The sequence below is a fragment of the Malaclemys terrapin genome, chromosome 12 (genome assembly GCF_027887155.1).
Source record: "Malaclemys terrapin pileata isolate rMalTer1 chromosome 12, rMalTer1.hap1, whole genome shotgun sequence".
Lineage (NCBI taxonomy): Eukaryota > Metazoa > Chordata > Testudines > Emydidae > Malaclemys > Malaclemys terrapin.
Window position 1 is genome coordinate 49049613 of NC_071516.1, and position 23115 is coordinate 49072727.

A 23115-nucleotide genomic window follows, 5' to 3' on the forward strand; every position below is an offset into this window, starting at 1 on the left:
AGTCACTGTGGCCAGATACAGGAGACAGGTGGAATGGGATTTCTGACCCACCAAGGAACCAGAACCGCAGACTGTAAAGTGGATCAGGGTTCCCTTGTGGGTTGGAAAGGACCCGAGACATCACAGAAATGCTGAGTTATTCAGCCGCCACTCCTGGCCTCCACGGTGAGGTTGTACCATGGAGTCTGTCTGAAGCAGAATAATAAATCCAGGCTAAAATCGCTGTATAGAGTCAGACGAGCTTCACAATGTATGTGTCAGTTCAGATGACAGAGTAGAGATTGTGGGGCCAATTTGAAGTTATTTCACCAAGCGACTCCCGAGATAAACCCCTGCCCCGCTCCTCTGAATGACCCATCTCTAACTTCCTCTGAGAGAGAGAGAGAGAGAGAGAGAGAGAGAGCAAAACCTAACCTAGTCCATTTCCCTAGTGTATCTGTCACTGCAATCACAGCCCTTGTTCTGACGCAGCCCAGATAATACTAGATAATCTAGACAATACTTAGTCCTGCCAGGAGTGCAGGGGACTGGAGTCGATGACGTCTCCAGGTCCCTTCCAGTCCTACGATTCTCTCATTCTACAACTCACACCCAATTCCCTCCTCCGTCAATAAAGCTGTCAGTCAGTCTCTGGGGCAGAAACCTGCCTTCCTCTCCCACAGCTGCGGTTCCTTCTTCATCTGACACCCCCTGGAGAGACTCCCACCCCTTGATATTCCCTGGGCATTGTCTGTATCGATGGCGTATGCGCCCGGCACATTTTGGAGTACCCCTGTTTCAAGGGAGAGACACGCATTGATTTCAATGGGCTTTCACCCTCAGACACGATGGGGCGCGTTACTCTCCTCGCCCATCCACTAGACAGCACTCCCTGCAGAGTGTCCCTTCCTCTGGTAGTTTATCCCCAATGGGTAAACCTGTATGCAAATCCCTGACCCAACGGGTGCTCCTGGGTCCCAGACCAGTGCTCTGTCCTCTGGACTCACCTTCCTACCCAAACAGTGGCCATGTCCTGCCACGTGCGCTGAGCTGAGCGCCCCATCTGTCTGGGGTGTAAAGGGGGCACCTGTCCCTGAGGGGATATCGCCATGTACTGAGCGCTCACCCCGTCATCTCTTATACCCACCCTGGGAACCCGCATGCAAATCCCTGCCCCGGGGGTTCCTGTTAAATACAAACCCCCGGTTCCCGGAGCCTCAGTCCCTCCCCAGACACAGAACTGACTGGTCCTGCCCCTGGGGAGTTTCCCTCATTGCATGAAAACCAGAATGAAATCTCTGTTGCTTTTCCTTTCCCTGCTCTCAACCCTCACCTGTAAGTCTCTGTGGGGACGTAGGGGAATTAGGGACACACACACAAATAGAGATTCAGTGGCTAAATCATCTCTGGATTTCTTTCCCTTTTCCCAGGTGTTCTCTCCCAGGTGCAGCTGGTCCAGTCTGGCCAGGGCGTGGTGAAGCCCGGAGAGACCCTCGCACTGACCTGCGCTGTCTCCGGCTTCTCTATCACTACTCAGCATTACGACTGGCACTGGATCCGGCAGCCCCCCGGGAAAGGGCTGGAGTGGATGGGACGGGTATATCCATATAGTAGCAGTGCCACAAACTACGCCCCGTCTCTCCAAGCCCGAATCACCATCTCTGCAGACACCGCCAAGAACCAGTTCTCCCTGCAGCTGCGCTCGCTGACAGCTGCAGACACCGGCACCTATTACTGCGCCCGGAGACACAGTGACACAGAGCAAAGCAGCGAGTGGCACAAAAAGGGGAAGTATCAGAGGGGTAGCCGTGTTAGTCTGAGTCTGTAAAAAGCAACAGAGGGTCCTGTGGCACCTTTAAGACTAACAGAAGTATTGGGAGCATAAGCTTTCGTGGGTAAGAACCTCACTTCTTCAGATGCAAGGGGAAGCGGTTTCCAAACAGCCCAGGGAGGGAGCCCACAGTCACAGGGATAGGCGAGCCCATTGAGAGAAACAGATGCACACACGGTGCACTGACTATGAACAAAACACATAGAAATAGTTTTGTTTTGTTTTTAATCCATGCTGTATATACCCAGTTCTCTGGACACGCCTTACCTTCCGCAGCCACAGAAATCGTCTCAAACTCACTATTAAAACAAAGGTATTTCTTTCATTTAATGGTTATCAGAGTGGGCAGGGAAAGCTACATGGAATTAAGAGCTATAAAATAATCGCCCGGTGCGGCTGTTTGGGAGCACGTTGTTTGAAAGCAAACAGCCAACACCTCGCTCTGGCTCTGTGCCTGCACCGTGCTGAGCCAGGTAAATCTCTTCCCCCTCAGCCCCTTGATAAATCTCTGTGGGTGAAATTCATCCCAGTGCAGAGAGCCCAGCCCCATGTAAGCATGACATGTCCTTTTAATACCTTCGGCATGCGGCTCACCAGGGTAAGAACCAGGCCTGGCCGGGCCGGTTTGTTTACCTGCTGCGTCTGCAGGTTCGGCCGATCGTGGCTTCCACTGGCCGCGGTTCGCTGCTCCTAGCCAAATGGGGCTGCAGGAAGCGGCACGGGCTGAGGAATGTGCTAGCTGTGGCCTGTTTTAATATATCAGAGGCCCTGTCCTGTCATCTTTTCAGGACCCAACTTCTCTGTTTTTTCCACACTTCCCCTAACGTGTTCCCTTCTGTGCCTCTGTGCCCCAGATTCAGCCTCATAGAATGAACTCATAACAAAATACAAGTTTACAGAGATCCAAACACAAGGCATAGTTCAAATTTCACAGGAATTTCTCAGTCCCACGCAGACGCTTAGCGATGAACAATCCGGCTTTTCCGCTGCTCTGCCCCACGTGATCCATTGTTAACCTATGAGAAGTGGACGGGATGCGGGCCTGTTCTGATGTACAGCGTCTCCTGCACTTTAAGAACAGGGGCAGTTTCAGCTAAAATTTGAAGTGCGAGTGTGGTCGCTGTGAGCGCTGGGAGAGCTCTCCCTCTGCTCCTGGTAATCCAGCTCCACGAGGGGAATAGCTCCAAGGGCTGGCAGCCTGTCTACACTAGCTCTTTAAAGCGCTCAGACTTGCTGCGCTCAGGGGGGTGATTCTTCTAGATGTCCCTCCTTCACCCTGCTTTGCCAGCAAACTAAGTTGAAGAAGACAGGCAGGAAGCAGGAGACATAGAGCCGAGGTGGATCCTGAACTAGAATTTTTCACACCGCGGTTTTGCCACAGTTTGCACACACCAAGGCTGAATTGTGCTTCCTGAACACGCTGCTTCATTTCCAAAGCCACTGGGGTTCCGGAATAGCCAATGCCACGTTCTGAAGGAAGCAGGAAATGCGGCCACTGGGCTTAAATTCACAGGCAGAGTGTGGGAGTTCCCTGTACAGAAGCTATTGGATTGTGCTGTAGCCAAACTCCAAGTTTCTTGCACAGGCCCATTCATAATAAAATATCCCATGTACAGAGATCGTCTCCATTTAAGAATTGCCTGTTTTCAAATAATCCTGGTTTTCTGAGACCACAGAAATTGAACACCACAGTTGTCTGGTTTATTCATGCGTGAGACAGTCATTCTGCACCTCTGTGTTTCAATAAATCTGTTTATACTGAAATCACATTCAAGATTACAACTGGGCAGGAAGCCACCTGTCTCACAAGCCGCGTCAACATGTAGCATCACATCATTTTCCTCCCTTCAGCCCACGTCTGCAAAAGTTTGGCCACTAACTTAGAGGGGCAAAGTGTAGCAGGGGAATCATTTAATGTGAAAGGAGCCAGGCCTGGGGTATCACAAAATGTGGGGAGAGCTCATACAGGCTGAATGGTCCATCCCAGCACAGCTGCCTTTACTACATATTTACAGAGACTCAGCTGTGAAGTGATGAATCCTGGTCCCATTGAAGTCAAAGGTAGAACTCCCATTGGCTCAGTGGGACTGGGAGTTACTCCCCAATGATGGCAATATGTGTCAGACTCATAACAGAGGCACAAGAGGACAGAACTGTATTTGCATGTGCAAAAGGAGAGATTTCGGGATACGTCGTATCACCGTGTTGTGTAATTAAATCCGAATTGCTGAATCTCTGTAGGATTCATCCTCATATCTCTGGCTTTATGATAACTCCATTTCTCCAACTGCAAACACCTGCACTGACATTTCAAGCTGAGGGCTCAGGTCCAAGCTGTGTCTTATAAAGAGGAGGAGATGCAAATTCAGTGCCTCGGCGCTATCGAAACCCTGTGATCTCCGGGACCCGCCGTGTGAGAAGGGAGGAGGGGCAAGTCCGGGTGTCCGAGCAGTTCCCACCAGAAACCCTCCAGCGTCAGCAACATGAGACTGTGGCCCCCCCTCGCTTTCTTTCTACCAGCCCTTCGAGGTAATTTTATCCCCTTCCCCCCTACATGGACTGGAGACACCAGGGGATGCTGCATATTCCTACCCTGACCCAAAGCGCAGTGACGTCACTGGGAACCTTTCTGCTGCTTCCAACGGGCTCTGAGCCAGGCCAGGGGTGAATGTGATTCTCATTCTGTCTTTCCAGGTGTCCAGTCACAGGTGCAGCTAGTGGAGTCCGGAGGGGGGGTTCAAATGCCAGGGGGATCTCTCCGCCTCTCCTGCAAAGCCTCCGGATTCACCTTCAGCAGCTACTGGATGAACTGGGTCCGTCAGGCTCTTGGGAAGGGACTGGAGTGGGTCGCAGAAATACTTGAGCCTGCTAATAATTTAGCAGCATATTACAGTGATGCGGTTAAAGGGCGATTCACCATCTCCAGAGACGAGTCCAGCAGCTCAGTGTATCTGCAAATGAACAGCCTGAGAGCCGAAGGCCTTGGCTACACTGGCAATTCACAGCGCTGCACTTGCTGCGCTCAGGGGTGTGAAAACACCACCCCCCCGAGCGCAGCAAGTACAGCGCTGTAAAGCACCAGTGTAATCAGAGCCTGCAGCGCTGCACGCTCGCTCGCAGTGCTGCAAGCTATTCCCCTCAGGGGAGGAGTCACAAGGTCCGGGATCTCAATTAAGTCGGGGGGCAACTAAGGATATAACAGGGATGGTAGTGAGGTCACAGGGCTAAACGCAGGGAACCAGACAGGGACACCGAGCAGAGAACCCCGGACAGCGCCCACTGCTCCTCCAAGGCGTCAAGGGAGCCAGCGGACGCAGCCCAGAGGAACTCTGCCCGGATGCCTGAGACCAGGGAGGAGTGGTCACAGAGCACCCCCTCATCCACCATCCTCTCCCTGGTGACTAAGGCCAGAGAGAGCATTTACCCTGAACAAAACAGACTAGTTCAAGCCCTAGCAGTTGTCTGGGAATTGGAGGTCATCGACATCCTGTCATTATTTTGACACTGCAACAGAAGTAGAAACATGATACACTGTGCGGTGGACGCTGCATATACACAGCGCAAGGGACAGTCTGACTCCTCCCTTCTATCTGAGCTCCAGTGCAGGTAATTCAGATTATAAATGGAAGGGGCTTGTGTGTTTTATAAGGAACGGGATATGCAAACGGGGGTGACACTTTCCTGTTTAAATTTGTCCCTCCCTCTGCCCAGGCTGCACCCGGAGAGACAATTCAGAGCCGTGTAATTGTGCAGTTACCAACCAATCCCCACCGTGAGAAATTCCACTTTAATCACCGGGGGAAATGGCACCTTGGATTCACTTACTTTTGCAGTAGCATCTTTGAAAGATTGTTTGGTGCGCTCAGTAATTTTGTGAAACAGGTGAATATATTACATTGTCACTCTTTTTATACTGACATCTATAACGTGCCTTTATTCCCAGGTGCCCTGTCTCAGGTCCAGCTGGTGGAGTCCGGAGGGTGTGTGAAAAAGCCCGGAGACTCTCTCCGCCTCTCCTGCGAAGCCTCCGGGTCCACGTTCGCAGACTATTATATGCGCTGGATCCGTCAGGCGCCTGGGAAGGGTCTAGACTTGGTGGCTGCTCTTAGCTCTGGAAGCGGATTGAGCCAATGGTGTTCTAAGGCTGTCGAAGGGCAATTCACCATCTCCAAAGACAACTCCGTCAACACGGCATATTTACAAATGATTGGCCTGAAGCCCGAGGACACCGCCCGGTATCACCGTGCCAGAGACACAGTGAGGGGAAGCCGGGCTGAGCTCAGACAAAAGCCTCCCCCTGCAGAGACCGGGGAAGGGATTTCTGGGGGGTGGCGCTCACGCTCCACAGCAGTGAAAACAGATGCGAAGTATCTTCCCTTATGGACACCGCACAGAGCTGTAATAGGAGAGAGAAGCTCCTCTGGTTCCATCTCTCCCCGGGTAGCACAGTGACAGTGAGCAAATGCCCAGGGTGGATTTCAGCGGAGCAGGAAGAAAGAACAGGTGCATCCGCCCTCGCGCTATGGATGAGCCCAGTGACCCACCAGAGGTTTCTGATCAGATACTCCGCAGTTTACGGATCCCTCCTTCTCCCACTGCCTCAGCACAGAGAACATGAGCCAGTCCATCAAAAGAACCAAAGACATGTTACTAAGGGGGTTAAGTAAAGTCACTGTGGCCGGACACAGGAGACAGGTGGAATGGGATTTCTGACCCACCAAGGAACCAGAACCGCAGACTGTAAAGTGGATCAGGGTTCCCTTGTGGGTTGGAAAGGACCCGAGACATCACAGAAATGCTGAGTTATTCAGCCGCCACTCCTGGCTTCCACGGTGAGGTTGTACCATGGAGTCTGTCTGAAGCAGAATAATAAATCCAGGCTAAAATCGCTGTATAGATTCAGACGAGCTTCACAATGTATGTGTCAGTTCAGATGACAGAGTAGAGATTGTGGGGCCAATTTGAAGTTATTTCACCAAGCGACTCCCGAGATAAACCCCTGCCCCGCTCCTCTGAATGACCCATCTCTAACTTCCTCTGAGAGAGAGAGAGAGAGAGAGAGAGAGAGAGCAAAACCTAACCTAGTCCATTTCCCTAGTGTATCTGTCACTGCAATCACAGCCCTTGTTCTGACGCAGCCCAGATAATACTAGATAATCTAGACAATACTTAGTCCTGCCAGGAGTGCAGGGGACTGGAGTCGATGACGTCTCCAGGTCCCTTCCAGTCCTACGATTCTCTCATTCTACAACTCACACCCAATCCCTCCTCCGTCAATAAAGCTCTTTGTCAGTCTCTGGGGCAGAAACCTGCCTTCCTCTCCCACAGCTGCGGTTTCTTCTTCATCTGACACCCCCTGGAGAGACTCCCACCCCTTGATATCTCCTGGGCATTGTCTGTATCGATGGCGTATGCGCCCGGCACATTTTGGAGTACCCCTGTTTCAAGGGAGAGACACGCATTGATTTCAATGGGCTTTCACCCTCAGACACGATGGGGCGCGTGACTCTCCTCGCCCATCCACTAGACAGGACTCCCTGCAGAGTGTCCCTCCCTCTGGTAGTTTATCCCCAATGGGTAAACCTGTATGCAAATCCCTGACCCAGCATCTGCTCCTGGGTCCCAGACCAGTGCTCTGTCCTCTGGACCCACCTTCCTACCCTCACAGCAGCCATGTCCTGCCATGTGCGCTGAGCTGAGCACACGGTCTGTGGGGTGTAGAGGGGGCATCTGCCCTGAGGGGACAGCACCATGTACTGAGCATTCACCCCCGTCATCTCTTATACCCACCCTGGGAACCCGCATGCAAATCCCATCCCCAGGGGTTCCTGTTAAATACAAACCCCCGGTTCTCGGAGCCTCAGTCTCTCCCCAGACACAGAACTGCCTGGTCCTGCCCGAAGGGGAGTTTCCCTCATTGCATGAAAACCAGAATGAAATCTCTGTTGCTTTTCCTTTCCCTGTTCTCCACCCTCACCTGTAAGTCAGGGTAGAGTCTCCCTGGGCTGTGGGGAATTGGGGGAATTAGGGACACGCACACACACACACATTCAGTGGCTAAGTCATCCCTGGATTTCTTTCCCTTTTCCCAGATGTTCTCTCCCAGGTGCAGCTGGTCCAGTCAGGCCCAGGAATGGTGAAACCCGGAGAGACCCTCGCACTGACCTGCGCTGTCTCGGGTGTCTCCATCACTGACAGGAGCTACGATTGGAACTGGATTCGGCAGCCCCCTGGGAAAGGACTGGAGTGGATGGGGTATGTGTACCCATACAATAGCGGGGAGACAGGCTCTGCCCCGTCTCTCCAAGCCCGAATCACCATCTCTGCAGACACCGCCAAGAACCAGTTCTCCCTGCAGCTCCGCTCGCTGACAGCTGCAGACACGGCCACCTATTACTGCGCCAGGAGCTACACAGTGACCCAGAGCAAAGCGGGACTGGCACAAAAAGGGGAAGCGGTTTCCAAACAGCCCAGGGAGGGAGCCCACAGTCACAGGGATAGGCGAGCCCATTGAGAGAAACAGATGCACACACGGTGCACTGACTATGAACAAAACACCTAGAAATAGATTTGTTTTGTTTTTAATCCATGCTGTATTTACCCAGTTTCTCTGGACACGCCTTACCTTCCGCAGCCACAGAAATCATCTCAAACTCACTATTAAAACAAAGGTATTTCTTTCATTTAATGGCTATCGGAACGGGCAGGGAAAGATTCATGGAATTAAGAGCTACAAAATAATCGCCCGGTACGGCTGTTTGGGAGCACGTTGTTTGAAAGCAAACAGCCAACACCTCGCTCTGGCTCTGTGCCTGCACCGTGCTGAGCCAGGTAAATCTCTTCCCCCTCAGCCCCTTGATAAATCTCTGTGGGTGAAATTCATCCCCGGGCCGAGAGCCCAGCACCAAGGCCTGACCCCTAGTGAGCCCCACCTAACCACGAAGCGCCCTTTCAATAGTTCACAGGCCTAGTCCTGTCATCTGTGCAGGGCCCAACTTCTCTGTTTTTACCGCATTTCCCCTAAGATGCTGCCTTCTCTGCCTCTGTGCCCCAGATTCAGCCTCATGGAACCAACTCGTAACAAAATACAAGTTTACAGAGATCCAAACACAAGGCATAGTTCAAATTTCACAAGAATTTCTCTGTCCCACGCAGACGTTTAGCGATGAACAATCCAGCTTCTCCGCTGCTCTGTACCTTGTGGTCCATTGTTAACCTCTGCGGAGTGGATGGGGTGTGGCCTGTTCTGATGTACAGCGTCTCCTGCACTTTCAGAACAGGGGCAGTTTCATCTCAAATGTCTAGAGTCTACTACAGCTGATGTATAGAACAGGGGCAGAAGCCGAGTTTGTCCGGTGACCAGTCACAACATAAATAACCTGCTGATGAAGACTCCAGGTTATTTATGTTGTGACTCTGGTCACCTGACAAACTGGGATGCTGATGAAGACTCCAACTCCACCAGAGACGTCCTTTGGGGCCATCTGCCTGTCCCAAGTCAGGATAAAGGAGGAGGGTTGGGCATGGGGCTAGCAACTCCACCCCATAAAAAATCAACTTGCTACAGAAACGCCAACAATAGAGATAACAGAGACTTTTAGCCTGGAAAAAGAAGGGTCTTCAACTCGAAGACGCATGACGCTGGGTGGTGAAAGTCGTAAGGAAGCCACTAAGCCGATTACCCTTCTTGCAACCAGGAGGATTACCATCGGTACATGGAACGTGAGGACCATGTACGAGTCAAGAAAGACGGCGCAGGTCGCAGCAGAGATGAGGAGCAACAACCTGACCCTACTAGGCATTCGCGAGACAAGATGGACGCAAGCAGGACAGAGACGACTGTTGACAGGAGAGCTGTTGCTGTATTCTGGACATGAAGAGAGCGACGCACCCCACACACAGGGAGTAGGCTTCATGTTGTCCAAGCAGGCACAGAGAGCACTGATTGGTTGGGAGGCACATGGTTCCAGCATCATCACAGCATCCTTCAGAACTAAAATGAAGAGGATTAAGATGAATGTTATACAGTGATATGCTCCAACCAATAACAGTGAAGAGGGGGACAAAGACTATTTTTACAACAGACTTCAGAAAATATTAGAGATTCCCCCAGACAAAGACATCACCATCCTTATGGGAGACTTTAATGCCAAAATTGGACCTGACAACACAGGTTATGAGCCAGTCATGGGGACCCACGCACTGGGAGAGATGAGCGAGAATGGAGAGAGATTTGTGGATCTGTGTGCACTTAACAACCTTCCTTACAAGCGGATCCACAAGAGTACCTGGGTATCGCCAGCAGGCACGATAGAAAACCAGATCGATCATGTCTGTATTAGCAAGAAGTCCAGAAGATCTTTGCAGGACGTTAGAGTTAGAAGAGGAGCAGACGTAGCATCCGACCATCACTTACTGGTGGCTAGATTGAAGCTGAAGCTGAAGAAGAACTGGATAGACGCGTCAGATAGAAGAGCGAAGTACAATGTCAGCCTTTTGAAGGATCATAAGACCAAGGAAGATTTTGGACTGCAGCTGAAGAATAAGTTTTCAGTACTACAGGATCGGTCTGAGGAAGAAGAAGACAGTGTACCCAACAGATGGCAGAAAGTGAGAGAGACACTTAGGTCAGCATGCCAGGAAGTGCTTGGAATCAAGAAATACCAGCAGAAAGAGTGGATCACAGCAGAGACCTTGACTAAGATAGAAGATAGAAAGAAGAAGGCGGCAGTAGTTAATAAGAGCAGGACTAGAGCAGCAAAGGCTAAAGCGCAAGAGGAGTATGCTGAAGCCCATAAAGTAGTGAAGAGGAATATTAGGAAGGATAAGAGAGATTATGTGGATGGACTGGCAGCAGAAGCGGAGCAGGCAGCATACAACGGTAACATGAAACAGCTGTATGACATCACCAAGCGACTGTCTGGAAAGTTCAGCAAGCCAGAACGTCCCGTCAAAGACAAGCAGGGAAAGTCTATAACAGAAATAGAACAACAGATGAATAGATGGGCGGAGTGTTTTGGAACTCCTGAATAGACCAGCACCACTAAATCCACCAGACATCAACCCAGCCAAAGAAGACCTTCCAATCAATGGACAGACCAACCAGAGATGAGATCAGAAAAGCCATCACTATGATGAAGAACAGGAAGGCGGCTGGACCTGACGATAGTCCAGCAGAGGCGCTGAATGTAGATCTGGACGCTTCAGTAGAAATGCTGTACCCCCTCTTTGAGAAGATATGGGAAGAAGAAGTGATTCCAGCAGACTGGAAAGAGGGATACCTTATTAAAATCCCCAAGAAAGGAGACCTCAGCAATTGTGCCAACTACAGAGGAATCACACTTCTGTTGGTGCCAGGGAAGGTCTTCAACCGAGTCCTCTTAGAGAGAATGAAGGATGCCGTCGATCCACAGCTACGAGATGAGCAGGCACGTTTCCAGCAAAACAGATCATGCACGGACCAGATAGCAACGCTCCGCATCATAGTCGAGCAGTCTATGGAATGGAACTCCTCGTTGTACATCAACTTTGTTGACTATGAGAAAGCATTCGATAGCGTGGATCGAGAGACTCTCTGGAAGCTCCTTCGGCACTATGGCATTCCAACAAAGGTGTTCAACCTGATTAAGAACTTATATGATGGCATACAATGTCGAGTGATCCATGGAGGGCAAACAGCTTCCAGGTGCGAACCGGAGTCAGACAAGGATGCTTGTTGTCACCATTTCTCTTTCTCCTTGTCATTGATTGAATTATGAAGACATCCACTTATGAGAGCTGGAACGGAATCCAGTGGACGTTGTGGACCCAGCTTGATGACCTGGACTTTGCCAATGACCTTGCACTCCTTTCACATAGCAAACAGCAGATACAAGAGAAGACCAACGTAGTGGCAGCCACGTCATCACAAATGCAGCTACTCACCTCCCCTGCTCTAAACCCCTCATTCCCCGGATCCTGAAGCTCTGGCACTGAGAAGCTGCAGCCTTGTGGGTTCAAGCAGTCAAGTCATTATTTACCCTTTCCCCAAATACAAAAACCAGGGGTCACCAGATGAAATTAAGAGGGGTCCAAAAGTCTAATGAAGATCCCAGCGCCCTGTGCCTGTCACTGCATAGACACACAGGACGGGACAGTCTGACTCCCGCATCCGGAGCCCTGGGGCGAGTCAGTCAGATCCCTTGCAGCAGGTAAACAAACCGGCCCGGCCCGCCAGGGCACTTACCCTGGCGAGCCGCGTGCCAAAGGTTGCCGATCCCTGTTATAGTCTTTTTTTCTCCATTGAAGTCTATGGATTTTGCCGTGTCCGTCTGTGACCAGTTACTCCTTAATCAGTGTTATCTTCTGATGCTAACATTCCATGGTCACATGACATAAATGTGGTCTAAACCCAAATAAATCTGTTTTGCCCTGTATAAAGCTTATACAGGGTAAACTCATAAATTGTTCGCGCTGTATAACACTGATAGAGAGATGTGCATGGCTGTTTGCTCCCCCAGGTATTAATACATACTCTGAGTTAATTACTAAATAAAAAGTGATTTTATTAAATACAGACAGTAGTATTTAACTGGTTCCAAGTAGTAACAGACAGAACAAAGTAAGTCACCAAGCAAAATAAAATAAAACGTGCAAATCTATGTCTAATCAAACTGAATACAGATAATCTCACCCTTGGAAATGCTTCAGTAAGTTTTTCTCAGACTGGACACCTTCCAGGCCTGGGCACAATTCTTTCCCCTGGTACAGCTCTTGTTCCAGCTTTTTACAGTTTATACAAATATAAAACTTCTCTGAAGTGCCCTGCCCTCTCCTTTCCCACCGGTCACAATATGTCTGCCCCTCAAGGAATGGTAGAATAATTGTTGATATAGTTAAGTAGCCTTTTTATCATTTCATTTACAGCCCCAAAGCACACCCTTTACGAAAAACACAACCAAAACAATGAAGAGGAAGCTTACAGGGAATGTGGGTAGGAGAGGCGAGAATCTGTAGCAGGCTAAAAAATACAAAAACACCCCTCCCCCCAAGAACAGCATGATAAAAGAAGGCAACGACCTGTTGGATTTCCAACTGAGAAGCCTCAGATGCGACCGCACCGCTCTGTGTTACTCTGCCAGCTAGGGACACCTGGGTGGTCCAGCCTATTATAATTATACAGAAATGGATTTCTGGTACATGTGAAAATTAACCTTTCCCCCATCTTCCCGTTGGGCCGGTACATTATCACTTGGTAATCAGTTAAAAGACAATAGTTATATTTACAGGAGTGTTTTTAAAGGGAATTGGAGGAATTAGGCCTTTAATTTCCATTGATGCTGGAACACAGAGCTTACCGGGCGGCTGACTCCCTTAGGTTCCTTTGAAAATCGCAGCATCAGTGAAGGGTCCGAAGGGCACTTGTACAGCACATGTAAAACGCACAGCGCAGCCGAGACTGTCTGGGGTGAAAACTGCAGACGAGCTATACACTCTGGCTCTGATTTGTAAAGGATCCTAAGAGAGTTAGGTGCCAAAATCCTTGTGACGGTCGGGGGAGTTGGGAACCCAACTCCATTATCCTCCACTGGAATTGCAAGTCTACAGCGCTACCTCCAATCCCATCTAAAAAGAGAGGATCAATTGTCACACTTATCTGATTCCAATAATCACAGGTACTTTAATTTTCGTCTCTCCTGACAGGTCGGGAGCCAAATATTCTTGTCTCTCGGGGTGATGCAAAGCCACTCAGGCCGGAGAGGACATTTCCCTTGACCACAAAAGATTTTGATTCAACTCCTAGCCATTAAAGTCTCGGAATGGGAGGTCATTGACCTCCCGTCATTATTTCTCCACTGCAACGGCGGTAGAACATCACATCACTGCTTGGAAACATACAGCAACGGAGACGTCTGACTCCTTCTATCTGAGCTCCAGTGCAGGTAATTCAGATCATCAATGGAAGGGGTTTGTCTCTCTTATAAGGAGCGGGATATGCAAATGAAGGCGACACTTTCCTGTTTAAATTTGTCTCACTCTGCCGAGGCTGCACCCGCAGAGATAATCCAGAGCTCTGCAATTGTGCAGTTACCAACCAATTATCCCCCCCAAGAACTTCCCCTTCAATCACCGGGGAAAATGGGACCTTGGATTCACCTACTTTTCACTATAACATCTTGGAAAGGTAGATTTGTACTCTCAGTAATTTTCAGAGTCAGCAAAAGAACAATGGCAAGGATTAAGCACCAAGAATAGCTTTCTTGGGGTCCAACTTAAAGGTGACAATTGAATGTTGTATTATCACTCTTTTTATACTAACATCTATAAAGTGTCTTTATTCTCAGGTGTCCGGTCTCAAGTGCAGCTGGTGGAGTCCGGAGGGGATGTGAAAAAACCCGGAGACTCTCTCCGCCTCTCCTGCAAAGCCTCCGGGTTCAGATTAGAAGACTATGGTATGGACTGGGTCTGTCAGGCTCCTGGAAGAGTCTGGAGTGGGTGGCGAGGTTTAACTCCCCAAGCGGATCGAGCCAATGGCACTCTCAGGCTGTCCAAGGGCAAGTCACCATCTCCAGAGACAATTACATCAACACGGTATCTTTGCAAATGTTCGGCCTGAAACCCGAGGACACCACTCTGTATTACTGTGCCAGAGACACAGCGTGGGGAAGCTAATCTGAGCTGAAACAAAAACCTCTTCTTGAAGAGACTGGGGAAGTGATTTCCTGAGGGTGGCGTTCACATTCCACAGCAATGAAAACAGATGCAAAGTACCTCCCCTTATGGACACCTCACAGAGCTGTAATAGGAGAGAGAAGTTCTGCTGACTCCATCTCTGCCCCGGGAGCGCAGGGAGCAGATGTCCAGAGTGTATGTCACCGAGCAGGAGGAAAGAACAGGTGCACCCGACCTCGTTCTGTAGGTGCCTCCAGTGGCCCTCCAGATCTTTCTGATCAGACACTCCGCTCGGATCCCTCCTTCTCCCCTTGAAGTCAATGGAGAAGGTGAGCCCTTGGTGAACATCAGTGGAGAAGCTGAGCCCTAAGAGAGGATCATTGACTGGAAGTGTCAAGGCTGATTCCCCACTCTGGCACTTCGAGTGCAGAAGGTGGGAGCCCCCAAGCATTCTAAAAATTAATACTGGCCACTCCAGGCTTGTATTAAAGTCCCAGGGTTACAGATTTACATGGCCTTGGGTTAGTAGTGCTCTCACCACCCAACTGCAGAACCCCTTTGAGAGCCCAGGAAGGCGCACTTGAGAATTCCTCCACACCCGAAACAGCTGAGAAAGGAAAAGACAAAAAAACAAGAAATCAGCTGTTGCCACCAGCCAACTAAAAAAAAAAGTGCAAGCTGGTCTCCATATTGGAAGAGAAGGTTCGAGGGATGGAGAAACGAGTATAGACTCTGCGTTGCATAAGGGAAAATGAAGATTTCCTGGACAGACGTCAGGAGATGCTTCTACGGCCACAATGTTCTGAAGATTCAGAGCAGGGACAGAAGGATTGTGAGGAGGTTTGGCAGCATGTGACCTCCAGAAGGAGAAAGAGGAGCGTCCATGCACCAGCAATGGAGATACAGGTGAGCAATCGTTTCCATGTTCTCTCTACAGGTACTAATGCGGAGAGTGGACTAGATGACCCATCTGAGGGAAGGGAGCAGAAGGAGACTCCACCGATTGGAAGGCAAAAGATGCACTGTCCTAGGGATGGGGGTTCCACGACCACCACTCCCAAGAGGAGCAGGAGGGTGGTGGTGGTCGGGGACTCCCTCCTCAGGGGGACTGAGTCATCTATCTGCCGCCCCGACCGGGAAAACCGAGAGGTCTGCTGCTTGCCAGGAGCTAGGATACATGATGTGACGGAGAGACTGCCGAGACTCATCAAGCCCTCGGATCGCTACCCCTTCCTGCTTCTCCACGTGGGCACCAATGATACTGCCAAGAATGACCTTGAGCGGATCACTGCAGACTACGTGGCTCTGGGAAGAAGGATAAAGGAGTTTGAGGCGCAAGTGGTGTTCTCGTCCATCCTCCCTGTGCAAGGAAAAGGCCTGGGTAGAGACTGTCGAATCATGGAAGTCAACGAATGGCTACGCAGGTGGTGTCGGAGAGAAGGCTTTGGATTCTTCGACCATGGGATGGTGTTCCAAGAAGGAGGAGTGCTAGGCAGAGACGGGCTCCACCTAATGAAGAGAGGGAAGAGCATCTTCGCCAGCAGGCTGGCTAACCTAGTGAGGAGGGCTTTAAACTAGGTTCACTGGGGGAAGGAGACCAAAGCCCTGAGGTAAGTGGGGAAATGGGATCCTGGGAGGAAGCACAAGCAGGAGAGCACAAGAGGGGAGGACTCCTGGCTCATGCTGAGAAAGGGGGACGATCGATGAGTTATCTTAAGTGCCTATACACAAATGCAAGAAACCTGGGAAACAAGCAGAGAGAACTGGAAGTCCGGGCACAGTCAGGGAACTATGATGTGATTGGAATAACAGAGACTTGGTGGAATAACTCACATGACTGGAGTACTGTCATGGATGGATATAAACTGTTCAGGAAGGACAGGCAGGGCAGAAAAGGTGGGGGAGATGCGTTGAATGTAAGAGAGGAGTATGACTGCTCAGAGCTCCGGTATGAAACTGCAGAAAAACCTGAGAGTCTCTGGATAAAGTTGAGAAGTGTGAGCAACAAGGGTGATGTCGTGGTTGGTGTCTGCTATAGACCACCAGACCAGGGGGATGAGGTGGACGAGGCTTTCTTCTGGCAACTAGCAGAAGTTGCTAGATCGCAGGCCCTGGTTCTCATGGGAGACTTTAATCACCCTGATATCTGCTGGGAGAGCAATACAGCGGGGCACAGACAATCCAGGAAGTTTTTGGAAAGTGTAGGGGACAATTTCCTGGTGCAAGTGCTGGAGGAACCAACTAGGGGCAGAGCTTTTCTTGACCTGCTGCTCACAAACAGGGAAGAATTAGTAGGGGAAGCAAAAGTGGATGGGAACCTGGGAGGCAGTGACCATGAGATGGTCGAGTTCAGGATCCTGACACAAGGAAGAAAGGAGAGCAGCAGAATACGGACCCTGGACTTCAGAAAAGCAGACTTTGACTCCCTCAGGGAACAGATGGGCAGGATCCCCTGGGAGAATAACATGAAGGGCAAAGGGGTCCAGGAGAGCTGGCTGTATTTTAAAGAATCCTTATTGCGGTTGCAGGAACAAACCATCCCGATGTGTAGAAAGAATAGTAAATATGGCAGGCGACCAGCTTGGCTAAACAGTGAAATCCTTGCTGATCTTAAACGCAAAAAAGAAGCTTACAAGAAGTGGAAGATTGGACAAATGACCAGGGAGGAGTATAAAAATATTGCTCAGGCATGCAGGAGTGAAATCAGGAAGGCCAAATCACACTTGGAGTTGCAGTTAGCAAGAGATGTTAAGAGTAACAAGAAGGGTTTCTTCAGGTATGTTAGCAACAAGAAGAAAATCAAGGAAAGTGTGGGCCCCTTACTGAATGAGGGAGGCAACTTAGTGACCGAGGATGTGGAAAAAGCTAATGTACTCAATGATTTTTTTGCCTCTGTCTTCACGCACAAGGTCAGCTCCCAGATTGCTGCACTGGGCAGTACAGCATGGGGAGAAGGTGACCAACCCTCTGTGGAGAAAGAAGTGGTTCGGGACTATTTAGAAAAACTGGACGTGCCCAAGTCCATGGGGCCGGATGCGCTGCATCCGAGGGTGCTAAAGGAGTTGGCGGGTGAGATTGCAGAGCCATTAGCCATTATTTTTGAAAACTCATGGCGATCGGGGGAGGTCCCAGATGACTTGAAAAAGGCTAATGTAGTGCCCATCATTAAAAAAGGGAAGAAGGAGGATCCGGGGAACTACAGGCCAGTCAGCCTCACCTCAGTCCCTGGAAAAATCATGGAGCAGGTCCTCAAGGAATCAATTATGAAACATTTAGAGGAGAGGAAAGTGATCAGGAACAGTCAGCATGGATTCACGAAGGGGAGGTCGTGCCTGACTAACCTAATTGCCTTGTATGATGAGATAACTGGCTCTGTGGATGAGGGGAAAGCTGTGGATGTGTTATTCCTTGACTTTAGCAAAGCTTTTGATACGGTCTCCCACAGTATTCTTGCCACCAAGTTAAAGAAGTATGGGCTGGATGAATGGACTGTAAGGTGGATAGAAAGCTGGCTAGATCGTCGGGCTCAACGGGTAGTGATCAATGGCTCCATGTCTAGTTGGCAGCCGGTTTCAAGCGGAGTGCCCCAAGGGTCGGTCCTGGGGCCGGTTTTGTTTAATATCTTTATTAATGATCTGGAGGATGGTGTGGACTGCACTCTCAGCAAGTTTGCAGATGACACTAAACTAGGAAGCGTGGTAGATACACTAGAGGGTAGGGATCGGATACAAAGGGACCTAGACAAATTATAGGATTGGGCCGAAAAAAACCTGATGAGGTTCAACAAGGACAAGTGCAGAGTCCTGCACTTAGGATGGAAGAATCCCATGCACTGCTACAGACTAGGGACCGAATGGCTCGTAGCAGTTCTGCAGAAAAGGACCTAGGGGTCACAGTGGATGAGAAGCTGGATATGAGTCAACAGTGTGCTCTTGTTGCCAAGAAGGCTAACGGCATTTTGGGCTGTATAAGTAAGGGCATTGCCAGCAGATCGAGGAACGTGATCGTTCCCCTTTATTCGACATTGGTGAGGCCTCATCTGGAATACTGTGTCCAGTTTTGGGCCCCACACTACAAGAAGGATGTGGAAAAATTGGAAAGAGTCCAACGGAGGGCAACAAAAATGATTAGGGGTCTGGAGCACATGACTTATGAGGAGAGGCTGAGGGAACTGGGATTGTTTAGTCTGCAGAAGAGAAGAATGAGGGGGGATTTGATAGCAGCCTTCAACTACCTGAAGGGGGGTTCCAAAGAGGATGGAGCTCGGCTGTTCTCAGTGGTGGCAGATGACAGAACAAGGAGCAATGGTCTCAAGTTGCAGTGGGGGAGGTCCAGGTTGGATATTAGGAAACACTATTTCACTAGGAGGGTGGTGAAGCACTGGAATGCGTTACCTAGGGAGGTGGTGGAGTCTCCTTCCTTGGAGGTTTTTAAGGCCCGGCTTGACAAAGCCCTGGCTGGGATGATTTAGTTGGGAATTGGTCCTGCTTTGAGCAGGGGGTTGGACTAGATGACCTCTTGAGGTCCCTTCCAACCCTGATATTCTATGATTCTATGAAACCTCTTAAGACACAGAAATCCAATCATGTTCTTTAAAAAGGTAATTAAAAAAAGAAAGAAAGAAAGAAAGAAAAATACATCTGGGAACTCAGGCTATTTCTAGATTTTAAAAGAACGACGACAAGGATTAAGCACCAAGAATAGCCCTCTTGGGGTCCAGCTTAAAGGTTACACAAGGAAACTAAAGCACCTGGGGTTAGCACAGAGGAATTCACAAGCCAAAATAAACAGATCCCTGATTGCGTCAATCTAACATTTCCTGTCTAACTTTTCTACTTCCATATCTGGGGTTCCAAATGAGTAGTTTCTAGGTATGATACTGATAATTTGTATACCTGGTCCCAAGCTTCTTACAGCATAATTGCTGCTCTGTCCCTCTGCAGGGAGAGAGCAAAAGACCCCTACACCTACCAGTTTTCCCCAATGTGAAAGGGTACTGCTTCCCTATTGGTTCCCCTGGTCAGGTGGCAACTTATTTTAAGCTTCCCTCTTAACCCTTTACAGGTAAAGCGATTAGGGTACAGCTGCTAAGGAGAATTCTATAGCTAACTGAATGGTTGGGGAGTTACACGAGGATGCTACCCCCACCCCCCATTTATCACAGGAAGGGAGGGGTCTGTGATAAAGGACTTTCTTTGTAAAGGGGCCAGCACAAAGGCCTTTGCACCTACAGAACCCCACCTAAGCCTTCTGTGGCTACCTGACTTTTATTCTTTGTCTGTGGCAAAGCAACTTGACTCCAATATCTTTTTGATCATTATAACCTGAAGCATAAGTTTTATGAAGCATCTTTATAAACTCTTTCCATACTCATTCTCCAAATCATCCTGCAAAGGAACTGTTCAGTGATATAAATAATTGCTGGTATGTAACATTGGCCACAGCACTGAAGGGAAGAAAGACAGAGATTAGATAGATAGATAGATAGATCGATCACTCAACTGCTTTCATTTAGTGGTTATATATTTTCAAATTAAAAGGTACAAAGAAATGCAGTTAGTGGACTCAGTGACCCACCTGCTATTAGATTTAACAACATGATTTAGTGTCACTCCTCCTGGATCCCATCTTATATGGTCTTCCCACCACCACCACCACCACCACCAATGCAAATGAGCTCCTCGGGGCCCTGTTCATAGTCCAGTCCTGGCCGCTCACCCCGCTCAGAGCCAGCGCCGGGCTTCAGCTTCCCATCCCGCCTGGGGAACGAGCCACCAGCCGCAGACATGACCCCCAGCCTGGCCATCGCCTTCCTCCTGCTGCTCCCAGCGGGTACGGGCGGGATCTGCGCTGGTGCTGGGCGCCCGGTACCGCGTGTTACCTAATAACTGCACCTCTCCGAATCACTGCAATATTTCCCCTTTATCTCCCCCTCTGCAGGTGTCTATTCCCAGATCAGTCTGGTGGAGTCCGGTGGGGGAATCAAGAAGCCCGGGGAGACCCTCAAACTGACCTGCACCGTGTTCGGATTCTCTCTCACTAGCTACGGGGTGCACTGGGCCCGCCAGCCAGCGGGGAAAGGGCTGGAATGGATGGGAGTTATCTGGGCTGGTGGAAGCAATAACTATAATGATGCTCTCAAAAATCGCCTCACCATCACCAGAGACACCTCCAAAAGCCACGTGTACCTGCAACTGACCGGCCTGCAACCCGCAGACACCTCCCTGTATTACTGTGCCAGAGACACACAGTGAGGGGAAACCTTTCAGAGCCCGCACTAAAACTAACCGTGCAGAGAACCAGCCTTCCTGTGTGAGCCGCCGAGAGCAGCAGCTGCCAGCACCGCGGTCTCTCTGCTTCATTAGCCTTTTGCTTCATGCAGATTCCTCAGCAAGTTACAAGCACTTGTGAGTTAAATTAAACTCCATATCACCCGAAATCACCCAGTGAATCCGAAACCCCGAGACTGGAACCCAGGCGTCCTGACTCACAGGGCCCTGCTCTACCAATTTGTCTATTGTGCTAACAAGTGGAAGGAAAGACCCCAGAAATATTGATACCTACACTCACGCTATAGCAACTAGATTATTCTTCCCTCCCATGGCTGGGATAATAAACAAGGCATCTTTATACCGGTGCCCGCTGCAGACACTAGAGCCCGACTGTCATATGAGAGCCAGGAACAGAGCCCAGACCTTCTGTTTCATGGAGAACAAAGTCTAAATCATTGGTTCAAGGGCACGTGGACAGAAAGAAAAAAGCCAACACCTCACTCTGTAGTCTGGCCCTGTGCCTGCAAGGGGTTGAGGGGGCTAAATCTTTCCCCCCTCAGGCCACTGATAAATCCGTGCCAGGGCCGGCTCAGGTTTTTTGCCGTCCCAAGCAAAAAACAAAACAAAACAAAAAAAAACTCTGAGAGCGCAACTGCTGAAGCAAAAAAAAACAAAAAACCTCCTGGCATGCCGCCCCTGGAATTCCGGGTCCCTCAGTCCCTCTCTTCCTTTGCGCTGCCACCGAAGTGCCGCTGAAGAGGAAGAGAGGGAGTGCTGGGAACAGAGCCCGGGGCTGGACCAGACAAACTTCTGCAGGGTCTAGTTCTCTTTAAGATCTTGCCATCCCTACTAATGGGACTGACCCCACTGGCTCCGGTGGAACAATTTGTGGGGTAAGGATTACTCAGGGGTGGAAGGGTTTGCAGGGCCACTCTCAAAATCCCAATGGAGCTGAAATCAAGAACCTCTCCGAGCGCAGACCTCACTGTTTCCAATCAGGTTTGCCTCTCTGGGCTCGAATCCATGTAGGGTTTAAACAGAAATCGGTACCGTTTCCAAGCTAACCAGTTTGCATCACACTCAGGAGCCCTCAGTCCTGAATTTCGGGGGTGTGCAAGGGGCCAGCACATCTGGGAAGAGGAGAGCACATAGGGGCTAGCACAGACGTGTCAGCCAATGCAGGGTCCCTTCACTGGGATACCTTGTAACCGCAATGGTTTATAACAGAGATCGGCAACCATTGGCACGCGGCTCGCCAGGGTAAGCCCCCTGGCTGGCCGGGCTGGTTTGGTTACCTGCTGCATCTGCAGGTTCGGCCAATCGCGGTTCCCACTCACCACAGTTCGCTGCTCCTGGCCAATGGGGGCGGCGGGAAGCGGCGCAGGCCAAGGGCTGTGCTGGACGCCGCCCCCATTGGCCTTAGCAGCAGCATCGGCCAAACCTGCAGACCCGGCAGGTAAACAAACTGGCCTGGCCAACCAGGGTGCTTACCCTGGGGAGCTGCATGCCAAAGGTTGCCAATCCCTGTAAAGTTTATAATGTAAGAACGCAGTAAGGCACCTGAGGGGAGAGATCAAACAGCTGGTTTATGGCTCTCCAGAGTGAAGTTCAGCATGACAGCTAGATCCCACGTGCATCGACCCTGTCCTCTAAGCGAACATGGACTGGACCTTGGCAAGGCTAACACAGAGTTCAGGATTTTTCACACTCGTGTTTCTGGTTGGAGAGAGAGATTCCAGACCGGGCGCTCCTAGGGAAACCTAGGGGGACCTGTCTGTACAGATAGGCAGCGTACACAGAGGGTCAGGCTGATGCAGCCAGCCCCATTTCCGCCCCACCATCACCGCTGGAGCCCAATCCCCCAATCGCTCTGTATGGCTGTAACAGGCTGCCCTAGCCAAAGGTGCCTGATCTGACAGAGCAGTGTCAAAAGAAGACATGACTCTAAAGAAACAGTGACTGGCCAGAGGGACAGGGCATAAGGACACTTTTCCAGGAGAGGCAATCTCCTCTCTCTGTGTCTCTGTATTTCTGCAGCACCCCGATGCTTCCACTGAGGCGGCTTTGGGAGAAACAAAGACTCCCATGAACGTAACTGTCAGACTCAAACACACTCCTAACAAAGGCGACACCAGACGCCATCCCGGGCTCATTCCGCGCTACTCTGGACACCACGAGACGAGTCAAGGACAGGCTAATTCCCCCCGCGTGTTCTTTGCTTGTCTGAGAACCAAGCGTTTTCCCGAGCTGCTGCCCGTGGCGCTGGCTTGCAACCAGGGACCCACACGTGCTCCCTCCTGAACACAGCCCCTCTGCCCAGCCGCGGCCCGGAGAGATGGGCAAGTGCTGCCCTTGTCACAGGAAAGACGCGAGGCACTGGGT

The 23115-nt window shown here is 50.3% G+C and overlaps 3 gene segments (V, D, J or C); all 3 read left to right on the forward strand.

The window, feature by feature from the left end:
* The first annotated feature begins 1231 nt into the window (after positions 1 to 1231).
* Positions 1232 to 2914, forward strand: LOC128846259 (immunoglobulin heavy variable 4-61-like). The segment is given in 3 exon segments: positions 1232 to 1314; positions 1410 to 1724; positions 2823 to 2914. Coding segments are annotated over 3 exon segments (465 nt in total).
* Positions 2915 to 7701: 4787 nt separating this feature from the next.
* LOC128846260 (immunoglobulin heavy variable 4-61-like) lies at positions 7702 to 8324 on the forward strand. The segment is given in 2 exon segments: positions 7702 to 7789; positions 7903 to 8324. Coding segments are annotated over 2 exon segments (480 nt in total).
* An 11878-nt stretch (positions 8325 to 20202) lies between these two features.
* Positions 20203 to 20715, forward strand: LOC128846261 (Ig heavy chain V region MC101-like). The segment is given in 2 exon segments: positions 20203 to 20293; positions 20402 to 20715. Coding segments are annotated over 2 exon segments (360 nt in total).
* The last annotated feature ends 2400 nt before the right edge of the window (positions 20716 to 23115 follow it).